General features: G+C 46.1%; 1 protein-coding gene across 5 annotated transcripts in view; it reads right to left on the reverse strand.

Moving 5' to 3' along the window:
• Positions 1-2744: 2744 nt before the first annotated feature.
• mlpha (melanophilin a) overlaps positions 2745-17496 on the reverse strand; it is a 55756-nt gene continuing 41004 nt past the window's right edge. For all 5 annotated transcript variants that reach the window (XM_079668562.1, XM_079668561.1, XM_079668563.1 and 2 more), the window contains 4 exons: positions 8437-8595; positions 5364-5420; positions 3166-3208; positions 2745-3075 (listed from right to left, as the gene is read on the reverse strand). In XM_079668562.1, the coding sequence (XP_079524688.1) occupies positions 3035-3075; positions 3166-3208; positions 5364-5420; positions 8437-8595 (300 nt within the window). In that variant the 3' untranslated portion in view covers positions 2745-3034. The remainder of the gene's footprint in view (positions 3076-3165; positions 3209-5363; positions 5421-8436; positions 8596-17496) is intronic.

Below are 17496 nucleotides of genomic sequence, written 5' to 3' on the forward strand. Positions count from 1 at the left end.
TATAAAAAGGGCAGCACAGTAGCTCTACTTTCAAAGCAGCCGTTACTGTGCTGCTTCCTAAAGCCTGACTGGTGAGGAGATAGAATGTTACACGGCTCCATGTGGCCGTCACAAGTCAAATCATAACGAAAACTACGCCGGTGCGCAGAGGCGCGGGAAGGTATATTGAGTGGGGGTGCTGAGGTGCTGGACTCCAGTGAACACACACGGGCACTATAGAGCACGCACAAAAAAACTCCCCTCACGCAAACACACAGTAAACCCGTGACTGTTACAATGAAGGCTCGATAATCAGCTCACGGCATATAGGCAGGGGTAAAGTGCTATTTTTTAAGAGTGGGGAGCGGACCTCACCTCCTCTAGGGGGGTCCGGGGGCATGCTCCCCCGGGAAGATTTTTTTAAAATATTGAAGTTAAAAGCATCAATCTGGTGCACTTTGAGAGCAACATTAAGAGATCTATGGACACATCTCTCAACACCCAGAGGAAACACAACTGTAAGCAGATGTTCTTTTTCTTTATGGATATTTTACAAATCACTCCCCTTTCAAACTGTATTCTTGTTTTACTGCCATATAGTATTTCATAACTGTTTTTCCTTTATTCTCTTATGTTTTTTATAACTATAATGATCATATGAAGGTGTGCCGCGGAAATAATCTTTTGAATAATTTTTGACCAAACCGTTTGAGACCCACTGAGATAACTTAGACTAAAGTGAACTATCTAAACACTCAGAGAGTCCTTTAGCTCACCTGAGCCTCTCAGTCTGAGAGGAGAGCTCTCCTCCAGCTTGTTGTGGAACAAACAGCTCCGTATGTCCGTTAGTGCAGCTAGCTAACCAGATGCTAACAACACGGTCCCTGCTGCTGGCACCGGTCCCTCTCTCTCTCCCCCTCTCTCTCTCTCCCTCTCTCCCCCTCTCTCTCTCTCCCCCTCTCTCACACACACTAAATGCGCTATTTCCGCACACACACAGAGCCGCGAGCTTGAATGACACAAGCACACTTTTATTTCCATGCAACTCTCTGATTGGTCTGGTGTCTTGCCTCTGTTGCATTCACTGAACACGGGAAATTACAGTCCTGCCGTCCTTTCTAGTGTCTTGATGAGGTTCACGTAAAGCACGGTTAATGTATTATATTATTGAGGTAGAATTGTCCGGGGCTACAGAAAAAACATTCGGGGCAGGCCAAAATATTATTTTACCAACAATGTGGAATTTATTGGCTCCATATTACACAGATTATGCACAGCGGGAGCAGCAATGACCGTCAAATAATAATTCAGACAGGGGAGCTCCGCACCCCCTGCCTGCCGCTAGGGGGTGCTGCAGCGCCCTCAGCACCCCCCTTCCCACGCCCATGCCGGTGTGTGTAGAAAACTGTGGAACGCCAGAGAAACTTTCAGAACAGCCGTTGTGATGCCAAACAGCGTTCAGACTGAAACACATTCACTGATGGGGATATGGATCAGCTGCTTGTGTGACAGTCGGACAGTGAAGACTTTCCAGCGGCCGTGAGTTAACAGGACACTGAACGAGCAGCACTGCAGCGGGCGGTAATGCAGCTGAACCACATTAATAAACAATGCACCACGGCACTGGAGAAAGGTACAAGGTTGGAGAAGTAGTTCTTTCATTTCATCTGGCTTTGTATGATAAAAACTACCCCACGCACTCCTCTATTGATGTTGTTGTGAGTGTGCGGAGAAAATCAGCAACGTAAAACCCTGTGTGGGTCAGAAGAAGACACGTAAACGGTGACGCAACAACTCACCTCTGAACCTGCATCTGAAACAATGAGTGGACCAAAGAAAAGAAAAGACGACAATGAGTGCCGAGTGTTTAATGAGGTTCACCGGTCTGCTACTGGCCCCACCCCTGCTGAGTGTTGACTCCTGCAGCCACACACATTTCACATTTCACTCTCAGTCCCTCTCAGTCCCCCTCAGTCCCCTCTCAGTCCCCCTCAGTCCCTCTCAGTCCCCCTCAGTCCCTCTCAGTCCCCTCTCAGTCCCTCTCAGTCCCCCTCAGTCCCTCTCAGTCCCCTCTCAGTCCCTCTCAGTCCCTCTCAGTCCCCTCTCAGTCCCCCTCAGTCCCCCCTCAGTCCCTCTCAGTCCCTCTCAGTCCCTCTCAGTCCCCCTCAGTCCCCCTCAGTCCCTCTCAGTCCCCCCTCAGTCCCTCTCAGTCCCCCTCAGTCCCTCTCAGTCCCCTCTCAGTCCCTCTCAGTCCCTCTCAGTCCCCCTCAGTCCCCCTCAGTCCCTCTCAGTCCCCCTCAGTCCCTCCCAGTCCCCTCTCAGTCCCCCCTCAGTCCCTCTCAGTCCCTCTCAGTCCCCTCTCAGTCCCCTCTCAGTCCCTCTCAGTCCCTCTCAGTCCCCTCTCAGTCCCCTCTCAGTCCCTCTCAGTCCCCCTCAGTCCCTCTCAGTCCCCCCTCAGTCCCTCTCAGTCCCCTCTCAGTCCCCCTCAGTCCCCTCTCAGTCCCTCTCAGTCCCCTCTCAGTCCCCCTCAGTCCCCTCTCAGTCCCTCTCAGTCCCCCTCAGTCCCTCTCAGTCCCTCTCAGTCCCCTTCAGTCCCTCTCAGTCCCTCTCAGTCCCCCTCAGTCCCTCTCAATCCCCTCTCAGTCCCCTCTCAATCCCCTCTCAGTCCCCCTCAGTCCCCCTCAGTCCCCTCTCAGTCCCTCTCAGTCCCCCTCAGTCCCTCTCATATTGATCAGGAAACAAAAAGACAGAAATTCAAACATCAATAAAGTTTTTCCTCTCAAACATTTTATTTTCTAAACATTATTTCCAAATTCTGCAAAAACACGAAGAGAAAGAGAGGTTTATATTTCTCTCATTGGATTCGGTTTATTTCATGATATTGATTATGATGGAAAACAGCTGATCGTTTGAAGCTACGGAAGCTCGAAGGGCCCAAACTCAATCCATTCAAGACCAAACATTAAAATCCCTAAAAAATGTGATTCTGAAACAAAGTGTACTTTGGTCTGAACATTCTTCATCAGAAAGGTAAATCAATCATGTGTATTGATCTCTAATAGACGTTGGGTCTCCACGGAGCGCCATTGCTGCTCTCTGTGAAGAAACACAAATACATCACATGAGATATGACTTTGATGACGACTGATGAGGGATAGCGTCTGTTCTTCAGAGAAGAGTACTTACTGGAGGGGTCCTGGCCTCCCCTCCTCTGGCGGGGTCCAGAGACCTGCAATCAGCATTTCCAACAATCAATACAACACACTTTAACACTTTTATCATCATTAATATCAGTAAACATCATCATCATCATCATCATCATCATCATCATCATCATCATCATCATCATCATCACCACCATCATCGCCATCACCATCACCACCATCATCACCATCACCATCATCACCATCATCACCATCATCATCATCACAATCACCATCAACACCATCACCATCATCACCATCATCATCGTCATCATCATCATCACCATCATCATCATCACCATCACCACCATCATCATCATCATCATCACCATCACCATCATCACCATCATCACCATCACCACCATCATCACCATCACCATCAGCACCATCATCACCATCACCATCATCATCATCATCATCATCACCATCCCCATCACCACCATCACCACCACCATCACCATCCTCATCACCATCACCATCACCATCACCATTACCATCACCACCATCACCATCACCACCCTCATCACCACCACCATCACCATCCTCATCACCATCACCATCACCATCACCATCACCATCACCACCATCACATCATCACCATCACCACCATCACCACCATCATCACCATCACCACCCTCATCACCATCACCATCACCACCATCATCACCATCACCATCACCACCACCATCACCATCATCACCATCACCATCACCACCATCACCATCATCACCATCACCATCACCACCATCATCACCATCACCATCACCATCATCACCACCACCATCACCATCACCATCACCATCACCACCCTCATCACCATCACCATCACCACCATCATCACCATCACCATCACCATCACCATCACCACCATCACCACCATCATCACCATCACCACCCTCATCACCATCACCATCACCACCATCATCACCATCACCATCACCACCACCATCACCATCATCACCATCACCATCACCACCATCACCATCACCACCCTCATCACCATCACCATCACCACCATCATCACCATCACCATCACCATCATCACCACCACCATCACCATCACCATCACCATCACCACCCTCATCACCATCACCATCACCACCATCATCACCATCACCATCACCATCACCATCACCACCATCACCATCACCATCACCATCACCACCCTCATCACCATCACCATCACCACCATCATCACCATCACCACCATCACCACCATCACCACCATCACCACCATCATCACCATCACCCCCACCATCACCACCACCATCATCATCATCATCACCATCACCATCACCACCATCACCATCACCATCACCATCACCACCCTCATCACCATCACCATCACCACCATCATCACCATCACCACCATCACCACCATCACCACCATCACCACCATCATCACCATCACCCCCACCATCACCACCACCATCATCATCATCATCACCATCACCATCACCACCATCACCACCATCATCACCATCGCCACCATCACCATCACCATCACCATCACCATCACCATCACCACCATCATCACCATCACCACCACCATCACCACCATCATCACCATCACCCCCACCATCACCACCATCATCACCATCACCACCATCACCACCATCATCACCACCACCATCATCATCACCATCACCATCACCATCAACACCATCACCATCATCACCATCATCATCGTCATCATCATCATCACCATCATCATCATCACCATCACCATCACCATCACCACCATCACCACCATCATCACCACCATCATCATCATCACCATCACCATCACCACCATCACCATCACCACCATCACCACCATCACCACCATCATCATCACCACCATCATCACCATCACCATCACCACCATCACCATCACCACCATCACCACCATCATCACCATCACCATCACCACCATCATCACCATCACCATCACCACCATCACCATCACCACCATCACCACCATCATCACCATCACCATCACCACCATCATCACCATCACCATCACCACCACCATCACCACCACCACCATCACCACCATCATCACCATCACCATCACCATCATCACCATCACCATCACCATCACCATCACCACCATCATCACCATCATTACCATCACCATCACCATCCTCATCATCATCATCATCATCATCATCATCATCATCATCATCATTCAATGATCACCTTCTTCTTGGACCCCGAGGTGCTCAGAGCGGCCAGCTTACTCTCGATGTCGGAAACCTGCACACACGACACATGAATGATGCAACGCCTGAGCCCAGGCTGCTCTGATTGGTCAACCTCTCAGAGATGCCCCGCCCCTTAAGGTACAATGTGTTGGAGCGTTAGCCAATAGGAGCGAGAGTGTACTGTAGTGATGTCACTGCCTAATCCAAAACATACGTGCTCTCACTAAACGGTCCTACGACGCGGGTTATCAAGTGGATCGCTCAAGCCAGCCGTGTCCTATCTAGTTAGGAGCGTTCACATGAAAGGGGTGGTATCTGGAGCATTCGACCAATCACAAACATGGAGAAGCGTACTGACAGCGCAGCGTCATACTTCCTGAATGAAAAGTCAACTATAATATTAGACATATGAAGAAGTTAAACTTTAAACATCCATGACTGAAACACTTGATCCAGGATCAAAGCCACATAGCTGCACCTGCAAGGTGAATCCAGCTGGTAACAGAACAAGTGTTTGAATGCGTACATGAACAGGTTTATGATATCACTTCCCCGTCTAAGACACCATCTGACTTTCATTACATTTGACTCGAGTGTTTCCTCAACTTAATGTGTTGCTTCAAATAATACTTATGCATACAGTATGGGACACTGTGAGTGTATGGCCGTATATCATTTCATCAAATCCCCCTCCTCGACTCCTCGACTCCTCGACTCCTTGGTCCTCCGGTAGTGACCCGGAAATGAATTTCAGCGCGCCATGTTGAAGGACATCTCATTTCTCTAAATGCACTTCGAGGACCGAGGATCGAGCGTCGAGGATGCTCTCTGGAGGAGCTCTAACCGAGGAGAGAGGAGAGAGGAGAGAGGAGAGAGGAGAGAGGAGGCTCTCTGGAGGAGCTCTAACCGAGAAGAGAGGAGAGGAGAGAGGAGAGAGGAGAGAGGAGAGAAGAGGCTCTCTGGAGGAGCTATAACCGAGGAGAGAGGAGAGGAGAGAGGAGAGAGGAGAGAGGAGAGAGAAGAGAGGAGGCTCTCTGGAGAAGCTATAACCGAGGAGAGAGGAGAGAGGAGAGAGGAGAGAGGAGGCTCTCTGGAGGAGCTCTAACCGAGGAGAGAGGAGAGAGGAGAGAGGAGAGAGGAGAGAGGAGAGAGGAGGCTCTCTGGAGGAGCTCTAACCGAGGAGAGAGGAGAGAGGAGAGAGGAGAGAGGAGAGAGGAGAGAGGAGGCTCTCTGGAGGAGCTCTAACCGAGGAGAGAGGAGAGAGGAGAGAGGAGAGGAGAGAGGAGAGAGGAGGCTCTCTGGAGGAGCTCTAACCGAGGAGAGAGGAGAGAGGAGAGAGGAGAGAGGAGAGAGGAGGCTCTCTGGAGGAGCTCTAACCGAGGAGAGAGGAGAGAGGAGAGAGGAGGCTCTCTGGAGGAGCTCTAACCGAGGAGAGAGGAGAGAGGAGAGAGGAGAGAGGAGAGAGGAGGCTCTCTGGAGGAGCTCTAACCGAGGAGAGAGGAGAGAGGAGGCTCTCTGGAGGATATCTAACCGAGGAGAGAGGAGAGAGGAGAGGAGAGGAGAGAGGAGAGAGGAGAGAGGAGAGAGGAGAGAGGAGAGAGGAGGCTCTCTGGAGGAGCTCTAACCGAGGAGAGAGGAGAGAGGAGAGAGGAGAGAGGAGAGAGGAGGCTCTCTGGAGGAGCTCTAACCGAGGAGAGAGGAGAGAGGAGAGAGGAGGCTCTCTGGAGGAGCTCTAACCGAGGAGAGAGGAGAGAGGAGAGAGGAGAGAGGAGGCTCTCTGGAGGAGCTCTAACCGAGGAGAGAGGAGAGAGGAGAGAGGAGAGAGGAGGCTCTCTGGAGGAGCTCTAACCGAGGAGAGAGGAGAGAGGAGAGAGGAGAGAGGAGAGAGGAAAGAGGAGGCTCTCTGGAGGAGCTCTAACCGTGGAGAGAGGAGAGAGGAGAGAGGAGGCTCTCTGGAGGAGCTCTAACCGAGGAGAGAGGAGAGAGGAGAGGAGAGAGGAGAGAGGAGAGAGGAGAGGAGAGAGGAGAGGAGAGAGGAGGCTCTCTGGAGGAGCTCTAACCGAGGAGACACTGATGGGTCCTCCTCGGCTCCTTCGTGGATGCATTTCCGGGAACAGAGATGTTTCAAAGAGTCGTGACGCACGGCCGAACTGATCTCAGCCAATCACAGCTCTGCATGCATCGTCTGGATATTATTTTATTAACTGCTCTCATCGCAACGCCATGTTTCCAGAGAGAACAGCTGAGAGGTCCGTGCAGAAAGCAGAGCAGTGTGTATAATATATATCACTCAGTGTAACAGACCTACTCTCTGTCTCTGCTTTAGTTTAGTAGATATCTACAAACAAAGAGTCCAGATGTTTCTAAAACCATTTAGTGTGTGTGTGTGTGTGTGTGTGTGTGTGTGTGTGTGTGTGTGTGTGTGTGTGTGTGGTACAGTGTGTGTGTGTGTGTGTGTGTGTGTGTGTGTGTGTGTGTGTGTGTGTGTGTGTGTGTGTGTGTGTGTGTGTGTGTGTGTGTGTGTGTGTGTGTGTGGTACAGTGTGTAGGTGTGTGTGGTACAGTGTGTAGGTGTGTGTGTGGTAAAGTGTGTATTTGTGTGTGTGGTACAGTGTGTAGGTGTGTGTGTGGTACAGTGTGTAGGTGTGTGTGTTGTACAGTGTGTGAGTGTGTGTGTGGTACAGTGTGTATTTGTGTGTGTGGTACAGTGTGTAGGTGTGTGTGTGGTACAGTGTGTAGGTGTGTGTGTGGTACAGTGTGTAGTTGTGTGTGTGGTACAGTGTGTAGGTGTGTGTGTGGTACAGGATATAGGTGTGTGTGGTACAGTGTGTAGGTGTGTGTGTGGTACAGGATATAGGTGTGTGTGGTACAGTGTGTAGGTGTGTGTGTGGTACAGTGTGTAGGTGTGTAGGTGTGTGTGTGGTACAGTGTGTAGGTGTGTGTGGTACAGTGTGTAGGTGTGTGTGTGGTACAGTGTGTAGGTGTGTAGGTGTGTGTGTGGTACAGTGTGTAGGTGTGTAGGTGTGTGTGTGGTACAGTGTGTAGGTGTGTGTGTGTGTTGTTGTTTACCTCACTGTCGGCGCTCTGCACCCTCTGAGCGGTCCGAGCCACTTCGTCCTCCAGCTCCGACAGATCAGAGTCCGTCGCTCCGAACCTCGACTGAGCGCCGCGCTCCAGGTGAGAGAGCTTCTGCTCCAGAGAGAAGGAGAAGCCTGCCGCCAGGTACACCTGTACAGGTAATACATACATACATAAACACACAACCAGAGAGAAGGAGGAGCCTACCGCCAGGTACACCTGTACAGGTAATACACACATATATATACTTATACACAACCAGAGAGAATGAGAAGCCTGCCGCCAGGTACACCTGTACAGGTAATACACACATACATAAACACACAACCAGAGAGAAGGAGGAGCCTGCTGCCAGGTACACCTGTACAGGTAACACACACATACATATACACACAACCAGAGAGAAGGAGGAGCCTGCTGCCAGGTACACCTGTACAGGTAACACACATATACATATACACACAACCAGAGAGAAGGAGGAGCCTGCTGCCAGGTACACCTGTACAGGTAATACACACATACATAAACACACAACTAGAGAGAAGGAGGAGCCTGCTGCCAGGTACACCTGTACAGGTAACACACACATACATATACACACAACCAGAGAGAAGGAGGAGCCTGCTGCCAGGTACACCTGTACAGGTAACACACACATATATATACTGTACTTATACACAACCAGGGAGAAGGAGGAGCCTGCCGCCAGGTACACCTGTACAGGTAACACACACATACATAAACACACAACCAGAGAGAAGGAGGAGCCTGCCGCCAGGTACACCTGTACAGGTAACACACACATACATATACACACAACCAGAGAGAAGGAGGAGCCTGCTGCCAGGTACACCTGTACAGGTAATACACACATACATAAACACACAACCAGAGAGAAGGAGGAGCCTGCTGCCAGGTACACCTGTACAGGTAACACACACATACATATACACACAACCAGAGAGAAGGAGGAGCCTGCTGCCAGGTACACCTGTACAGGTAACACACACATACATATACACACAACCAGAGAGAAGGAGGAGCCTGCTGCCAGGTACACCTGTACAGGTAATACACACATACATAAACACACAACTAGAGAGAAGGAGGAGCCTGCTGCCAGGTACACCTGTACAGGTAACACACACATACATAAACACACAACCAGAGAGAAGGAGGAGCCTGCTGCCAGGTACACCTGTACAGGTAACACACACATACATATACACACAACCAGAGAGAAGGAGGAGCCTGCTGCCAGGTACACCTGTACAGGTAATACACACATACATAAACACACAACTAGAGAGAAGGAGGAGCCTGCTGCCAGGTACACCTGTACAGGTAACACACACATACATATACACACAACCAGAGAGAAGGAGGAGCCTGCTGCCAGGTACACCTGTACAGGTAACACACACATATATATACTGTACTTATACACAACCAGGGAGAAGGAGGAGCCTGCCGCCAGGTACACCTGTACAGGTAATACACACATACATAAACACACAACCAGAGAGAAGGAGGAGCCTGCTGCCAGGTACACCTGTACAGGTAACACACACATACATATACACACAACCAGAGAGAAGGAGGAGCCTGCTGCCAGGTACACCTGTACAGGTAACACACACATATATATACTGTACTTATACACAACCAGGGAGAAGGAGGAGCCTGCCGCCAGGTACACCTGTACAGGTAATACACACATATATATTTCAAAAATTCTTGAGAAAGCAGTCTCAAAACAGCTGTGTGATTACTTAAGAAACTATGATTTATTTGAAGATGTTCAGTCTGGGCTTTAGAACACAACATAGCACAGAGACAGCTCTGGTTAAGTCACAAATGACATTCTAATAGCCTCTGACAAGGGACTTGTCTCTATTCTTGTCTTGCTCGATTCTTAGTGCTGCATTTGATACTATCGACCATGATATCCCTATTGCAAAGACTAGAGTACTTAGTTGGCATACAGGGAACTGCTTTAGGCTGGTTTAGGTCCTATCTATCTGAACGCTCTCAGTTTGTACGTGTCAACGATGAATCTTCCATGCAAACCAAAGTTAGCCATGGAGTGCCACAGGGCTCAGTGCTCGGACCTATTTTGTTCACACTATATATGCTTCCGTTAGGCAATATTATAAGGAATCATTCTGTAAACTTTCATTGTTATGCGGATGATATTCAACTATATTTATCCATCAAGCCTGATGAAATTAATCATCTAAATAAAATTCAAAACTGCCTCAAGGACTTAAAAACGTGGATGACCTTAAACTTTTTGATGTTAAACACGACCAAAACTGAAGTTATTGTACTTGGCCCGAAGAATCTACGAACAAATGATCTAAAGATATACTAACTATAGTCGCGTTCACACCGGAGTACTTTTATCACAATAGTACACCAGAACTACGATATATTTATACCAAAAAGCCCCAGGGACTAAATTAGTTAATGAGAACCTTTTTACCCCTTTTTCCTGCTAGAGTGCAGGTACTTTCGTGGGAGCATTATTAGCATTAGCATTAGCCCAGCGCACCAACGCAGAGAGACTAAATTATGGCAACACAAAATAAAACATGGGAGCGGTGGAGATGAGGAGGTGTCGGCGTTCTGGCGATTTACTCGGAAGGCTTCAGTAAAAGCTGCTGGGAGTCCCAGCAGCTTCTACTGAAGCCTTCCCCAACTCCGGGGACTTCCGGCCGGGGACTCCGGGTGGCAGTATACGCCGTGAAGTGGTTTGCGGCCTGCCAGTAAACCCAAAGCAAAAGAAGAAGAAGTGACATCAGCGGCTTCATTTGCCTAATCCTCCCTCAGGGAACTTATTCTGGTGTGAACGCGATCTGTACTTAGTTCATCAGAACTAAAGAGTTCTGAAGAACTAACGTGGGAAAAGTGCGGTGTGAACACGCCTTAAGGATGGCATTAATTTGGCCTCCAGTCAGACTGTAAGGAATCTTGGTGTTATATTTGATCAGGATTTATCCTTTAACACCCACATAAAATCCATCTCAAGGACCGCCTACTTCCATCTACGTAACATTGCAAAAATCAGGCATATCTTGCCTCAAAACGATGCAGAGAAACTAGTCCATGCATTTGTTACTTCAAGGCTGGATTATTGTAACTCCTTATTATCAGGGTGTACCAAGAAGTCAGTCAAGTCGCTTCAGCTGATTCAAAATGCTGCGGCTCGTGTACTAACCAGAGTTAGGAAAAGGGACCACATTACTCCTGTTCTGGCTGCCTTACACTGGCTCCCTATAGAACACAGGATAGAATTTAAAATTCTTCTTCTGGCCTACAAAGCCGTTAATGGGCAGGCGCCATCTTACCTTAAAGAACTCATTATACCCTATTGTCCTACTAGGGCATTGCGTTCCAAGAATGCAGGGTTGTTGGTTGTTCCTAGAGTCTCTAAAAGTACAATGGGAGCCAGAGCCTTTTCTTATCAAGCTCCACTTTTGTGGAATCAGCTTCCAGTTTGTGTTCGGACGGCAGACACCCTATCCGTTTTAAGAGTGCGCTTAAGACCTTCCTTTTTGATAAAGCTTATAGTGATCAAATAAAATAATCTAATAAGAGTGCATTGACGTAGACACGTTGTGCCTCCTCACCTACATTTGAGTTCTTACTCTTTCACTTAAATCCTAAAAACTTAGATCTTATATTTAAAACTTTATCCAAACCTTTCCCCTCTCTGACCTCTGGAGGTTTATTAGAGGGTAACAGGTTGCAGAGAGGCCTAGCCCGGCCGGGGAGTGTGGAACGCAGTCACTGACCCACTCCTCACGTCTAACCAGTTCAGGTTCCAGCGGGGACCTCTCTCCCTGTGTGTGCCTCTCCATGTTTCCTACTTCTTGCTTGCTACCCTTTTCCCTCAACCTATCCTAAGGGAGTGCATGTATGTAGACACGTTAGTTTAGCTGCTATATGCTTGGACTGTTGGGGGGGGGGGGGGGCACCTTACTCCGTCTTTCTGTCTGTTTGTACCTGTGTACTCTCATGTTCCGATCAACCCAGCTTCCCCCAAATCTCTTTTTTGTGTCCATATATACGCCGGGATCCTGAGTTGAGGCTAATCCTGTTGCTGTGGTCGTGTGTCCTGGATCCTCTATCCTGAGTCCTGGATCTGAGTTCTGGATCTGAGTCGTGGCTGAACCTGTCTCTGCGGGCCTGCCTGACTCTCACCATACTACTTCCCTGATGGCTCCCACAAGACTGTTGACATCCTCGTGGATTCATCTTCTTATTACAGACACATGCATTTCCTAACATTTGGTCTACCTATGTTCTAAATGTATTATCTCTTGGATTTACACACGGCATCTATTGCCCGTCTGTCCGTCCTGGGAGAGGGATCCCTCCTCTGCTGCTCTCCCTGAGGTTTCTCCCATGTTTCCCTTTAAACTGTGGGTTTTCTCTGGAAGTGTTTCCTTGTACGATGTGAGGGTCTAAGGACAGAGGGTCTAAGGCCAGCGAAGTTTTGGAGTGAAGTCAAAAAACAGCAGTTCCCTAACGTTCAGAAAGTAGCGATCTGTGTGCTCAGTATGTTTGGATCAACATACACATGTGAATCAAGCTTTTCACACACGAACTCAATCAAAAGTAGCACTCGCTGCTCCCTGACTGACAGCACTCTTCCCCAATCTCTTAGGATTGCATTTGACATCCTATGAGCCAAAAATCACTGCTCTTGTTCAAAACTAAAAACGTCCCTTCTCCCATTGAGAAAGTCAGCGATGACAAATCACAAATGAGGTGATAGTAAGCACCTAGTTTACTATAGTAGGCGTGTAGTGTAGTATTCATTCATAGAGTTACCCGTATCCCTTGTTATGGGTTTGTGCACTGAAGGGTTTGACAGTTCTTTCTGTATTCATTTAAATGCACTTAATGTGTCTGGGTCAAATGGGACCAAAACGGATGATTTTTTTGTTATTACTTGAAAAGTGAAAAAATAGTATTGCTACAGTACGACCTCTTTGTGTTGCATTGGAGCTCTTTAGCTGTTTGTTTTGGATGTGAGGACATTTATTAAGACTGCTATTATTGTATTCAGTAAATGCACTTTGTGATGTGCCTGGTTCAAAAAAAATAACCTGAATATTTGACTTCTAAAGCAAACTAATGTAAAGCTCCAACTGTGCACTTTTTTCAGATTCTGTTAAATTAATGCTAATTAGTTGTGTTTTTATGCACTTTTTGACCTACCTTTGTTACAGTAGATGAACAATGAATACAAATTTCATGTTTTTCATCGCAGTAATATGTGTTGGTTTAAAATGTGTCACTACCCGCTTTTTACAGGCCGCTGAATGTCTGGCCCAGCTCAATTTTGTAGTTATAAAATCTGGCCCAACTGAATGTGTAGTTGAATAGCCCTGGTCTAGGGTCTGAGGACAGAGGGTCTAGGGTCTGAGGACAGAGGGTCTGAGGACAGAGGGTCTGAGGACAGAGGGTCTAGGGTCTGAGGACAGAGGGTCTGAGGACAGAGGGTCTGAGGACAGAGGGTCAAAGGACAGAGGGTCTGAGGACAGAGGGTCTAGGGTCTGAGGACAGAGGGTCTGAGGACAGAGGGTCTGAGGACAGAGGGTCTAGGGTCTGAGGACAGAGGGTCTGAGGACAGAGGGTCTGAGGACAGAGGGTCAAAGGACAGAGGGTCTGAGGACAGAGGGTCTAGGGTCTGAGGACAGAGGGTCTGAGGACAGAGGGTCTGAGGACAGAGGGTCTAGGGTCTGAGGACAGAGGGTCTGAGGACAGAGGGTCTGAGGACAGAGGGTCAAAGGACAGAGGGTCTGAGGACAGAGGGTCTAGGGTCTGAGGACAGAGGGTCTGAGGACAGAGGGTCTGAGGACAGAGGGTCTAGGGTCTGAGGACAGAGGGTCTGAGGACAGAGGGTCTAGGGTCTGAGGACAGAGGGTCTGAGGACAGAGGGTCAAAGGACAGAGGGTCTGAGGACAGAGGGTCTGAGGACAGAGGGTCTAAGGACAGAGGGTCTAAGGACAGAGGGTCTAAGGACAGAGGGTGTCGTATTGTCATACTGATATTCTGTACAAACTGTGAAGTCCACTGAGACAAATGTAACATTTGTGATATTGGGCTATATAAATAAACATTGATTGATTTACTTATACACCAACCAGAAGGAGGAGCCTGCCACCAGGTACACCTGAGAACAATATATACATACATATATATATATATATATATATGTATATATACAACCAGAGAAGGAGAGTATTTTTAAGATATTTTCCAGGTATTTATATTTATTGGGTATTTTCCAGGTATTTATTGGGTGTTTTCCAGGTATTTTCCAGGTATTTATTGGGTGTTTTCCAGGTATTTATTGGGTGTTTTCCAGGTATTTTCCAGGTATTTATTGGGTGTTTTCCAGGTATTTATTGGGTGTTTTCCAGGTATTTATTGAGTGTTTTCCAGGTATTTATTGGGTATTTTCCAGGTATTTATTGAGTGTTTTCCAGGTATTTATTGGGTATTTTCCAGGTATTTATTGAGTGTTTTCCAGGTATTTATTGGGTGTTTTCCAGGTATTTATTGAGTGTTTTCCAGGTATTTATTGGGTATTTTCCAGGTATTTATTGGGTGTTTTCCAGGTATTTATTGGGTGTTTTCCAGGTATTTATTGAGTGTTTTCCAGGTATTTATTGGGTGTTTTCCAGGTATTTATTGGGTGTTTTCCAGGTATTTATTGGGTGTTTTCCAGGTATTTATTGAGTGTTTTCCAGGTATTTATTGGGTGTTTTCCAGGTATTTATTGGGTGTTTTCCAGGTATTTATTGAGTGTTTTCCAGGTATTTATTGAGTGTTTTCCAGGTATTTATTGGGTGTTTTCCAGGTATTTATTGGGTGTTTTCCAGGTATTTATTGAGTGTTTTCCAGGTATTTATTGGGTGTTTTCCAGGTATTTATTGAGTGTTTTCCAGGTATTTATTGAGTGTTTTCCAGGTATTTATTGGGTGTTTTCCAGGTATTTATTGAGTGTTTTCCAGGTATTTATTGGGTGTTTTCCAGGTATTTATATTTATTGAGTGTTTTCCAGGTATTTATTGAGTGTTTTCCAGGTATTTATTGGGTGTTTTCCAGGTATTTATTGGGTGTTTTCCAGGTATTTATTGGGTGTTTTCCAGGTATTTATTGGGTATTTTCCAGGTATTTATTGGGTGTTTTCCAGGTATTTATTGGGTGTTTTCCAGGTATTTATTGAGTGTTTTCCAGGTATTTATTGGGTGTTTTCCAGGTATTTATTGAGTGTTTTCCAGGTATTTATTGGGTGTTTTCCAGGTATTTATTGAGTGTTTTCCAGGTATTTATTGAGTGTTTTCCAGGTATTTATTGGGTGTTTTCCAGGTATTTATTGAGTGTTTTCCAGGTATTTATTGGGTGTTTTCCAGGTATTTATTGGGTGTTTTCCAGGTATTTATTGGGTGTTTTCCAGGTATTTATTGGGTGTTTTCTAGGTATTTATTGGGTGTTTTCCAGGTATTTATTGGGTGTTTTCTAGGTATTTATTGGGTGTTTTCCAGGTATTTATTGGGTGTTTTCCAGGTATTTATTGGGTGTTTTCCAGGTATTTATTGGGTGTTTTCCAGGTATTTATTGGGTGTTTTCCAGGTATTTTCCAGGTATTTATTGGGTGTTTTCCAGGTATTTATTGAGTGTTTTCCAGGTATTTATTGGGTGTTTTCCAGGTATTTATTGGGTGTTTTCCAGGTATTTATTGAGTGTTTTCCAGGTATTTATTGGGTGTTTTCCAGGTATTTATATTTATTGAGTGTTTTCCAGGTATTTATTGAGTGTTTCCCAGGTATTTATTGGGTGTTTTCCAGGTATTTATTGAGTGTTTTCCAGGTATTTATTGGGTGTTTTCCAGGTATTTATTGAGTGTTTTCCAGGTATTTATTGAGTGTTTTCCAGGTATTTATTGGGTGTTTTCCAGGTATTTATTGAGTGTTTTCCAGGTATTTATTGGGTGTTTTCCAGGTATTTATATTTATTGAGTGTTTTCCAGGTATTTATTGAGTGTTTTCCAGGTATTTATTGGGTGTTTTCCAGGTATTTATTGGGTGTTTTCCAGGTATTTATTGGGTATTTTCCAGGTATTTATTGGGTGTTTTCCAGGTATTTATTGGGTGTTTTCCAGGTATTTATTGGGTGTTTTCCAGGTATTTATTGAGTGTTTTCCAGGTATTTATTGGGTGTTTTCCAGGTATTTATTGGGTGTTTTCCAGGTATTTATTGAGTGTTTTCCAGGTATTTATTGAGTGTTTTCCAGGTATTTATTGGGTGTTTTCCAGGTATTTATTGGGTGTTTTCCAGGTATTTATTGGGTGTTTTCTAGGTATTTATTGGGTGTTTTCCAGGTATTTATTGAGTGTTTTCCAGGTATTTATTGGGTGTTTTCCAGGTATTTATTGGGTGTTTTCCAGGTATTTATTGAGTGTTTTCCAGGTATTTATTGAGTGTTTTCCAGGTATTTATTGGGTGTTTTCCAGGTATTTATTGGGTGTTTTCCAGGTATTTATTGGGTGTTTTCTAGGTATTTATTGGGTGTTTTCCAGGTATTTATTGAGTGTTTTCCAGGTATTTATTGGGTGTTTTCCAGGTATTTATTGGGTGTTTTCCAGGTATTTTCCAGGTATTTATTGGGTATTTTCCAGGTATTTATTGGGTGTTTTCCAGGTATTTTCCAGGTATTTATTGGGTATTTTCCAGGTATTTATTGGGTGTTTTCCAGGTATTTATTGGGTGTTTTCCAGGTGTTTTCCAGGTATTTATTGGGTATTTTCCAGGTATTTATTGGGTGTTTTCCAGGTATTTATTGGGTGTTTTCCAGGTATTTATTGGGTGTTTTCCAGGTATTTATTGGGTGTTTTCTAGGTATTTATTGGGTGTTTTCCAGGTATTTATTGGGTGTTTTCCAGGTATTTATTGGGTGTTTTCCAGGTATTTTCCAGGTATTTATTGGGTATTTTCCAGGTATTTATTGGGTGTTTTCCAGGTATTTATTGG

The sequence above is a fragment of the Notothenia rossii genome (genome assembly GCF_949606895.1).
Source record: "Notothenia rossii genome assembly, chromosome: 3".
Taxonomy (NCBI): domain Eukaryota; kingdom Metazoa; phylum Chordata; class Actinopteri; order Perciformes; family Nototheniidae; genus Notothenia; species Notothenia rossii.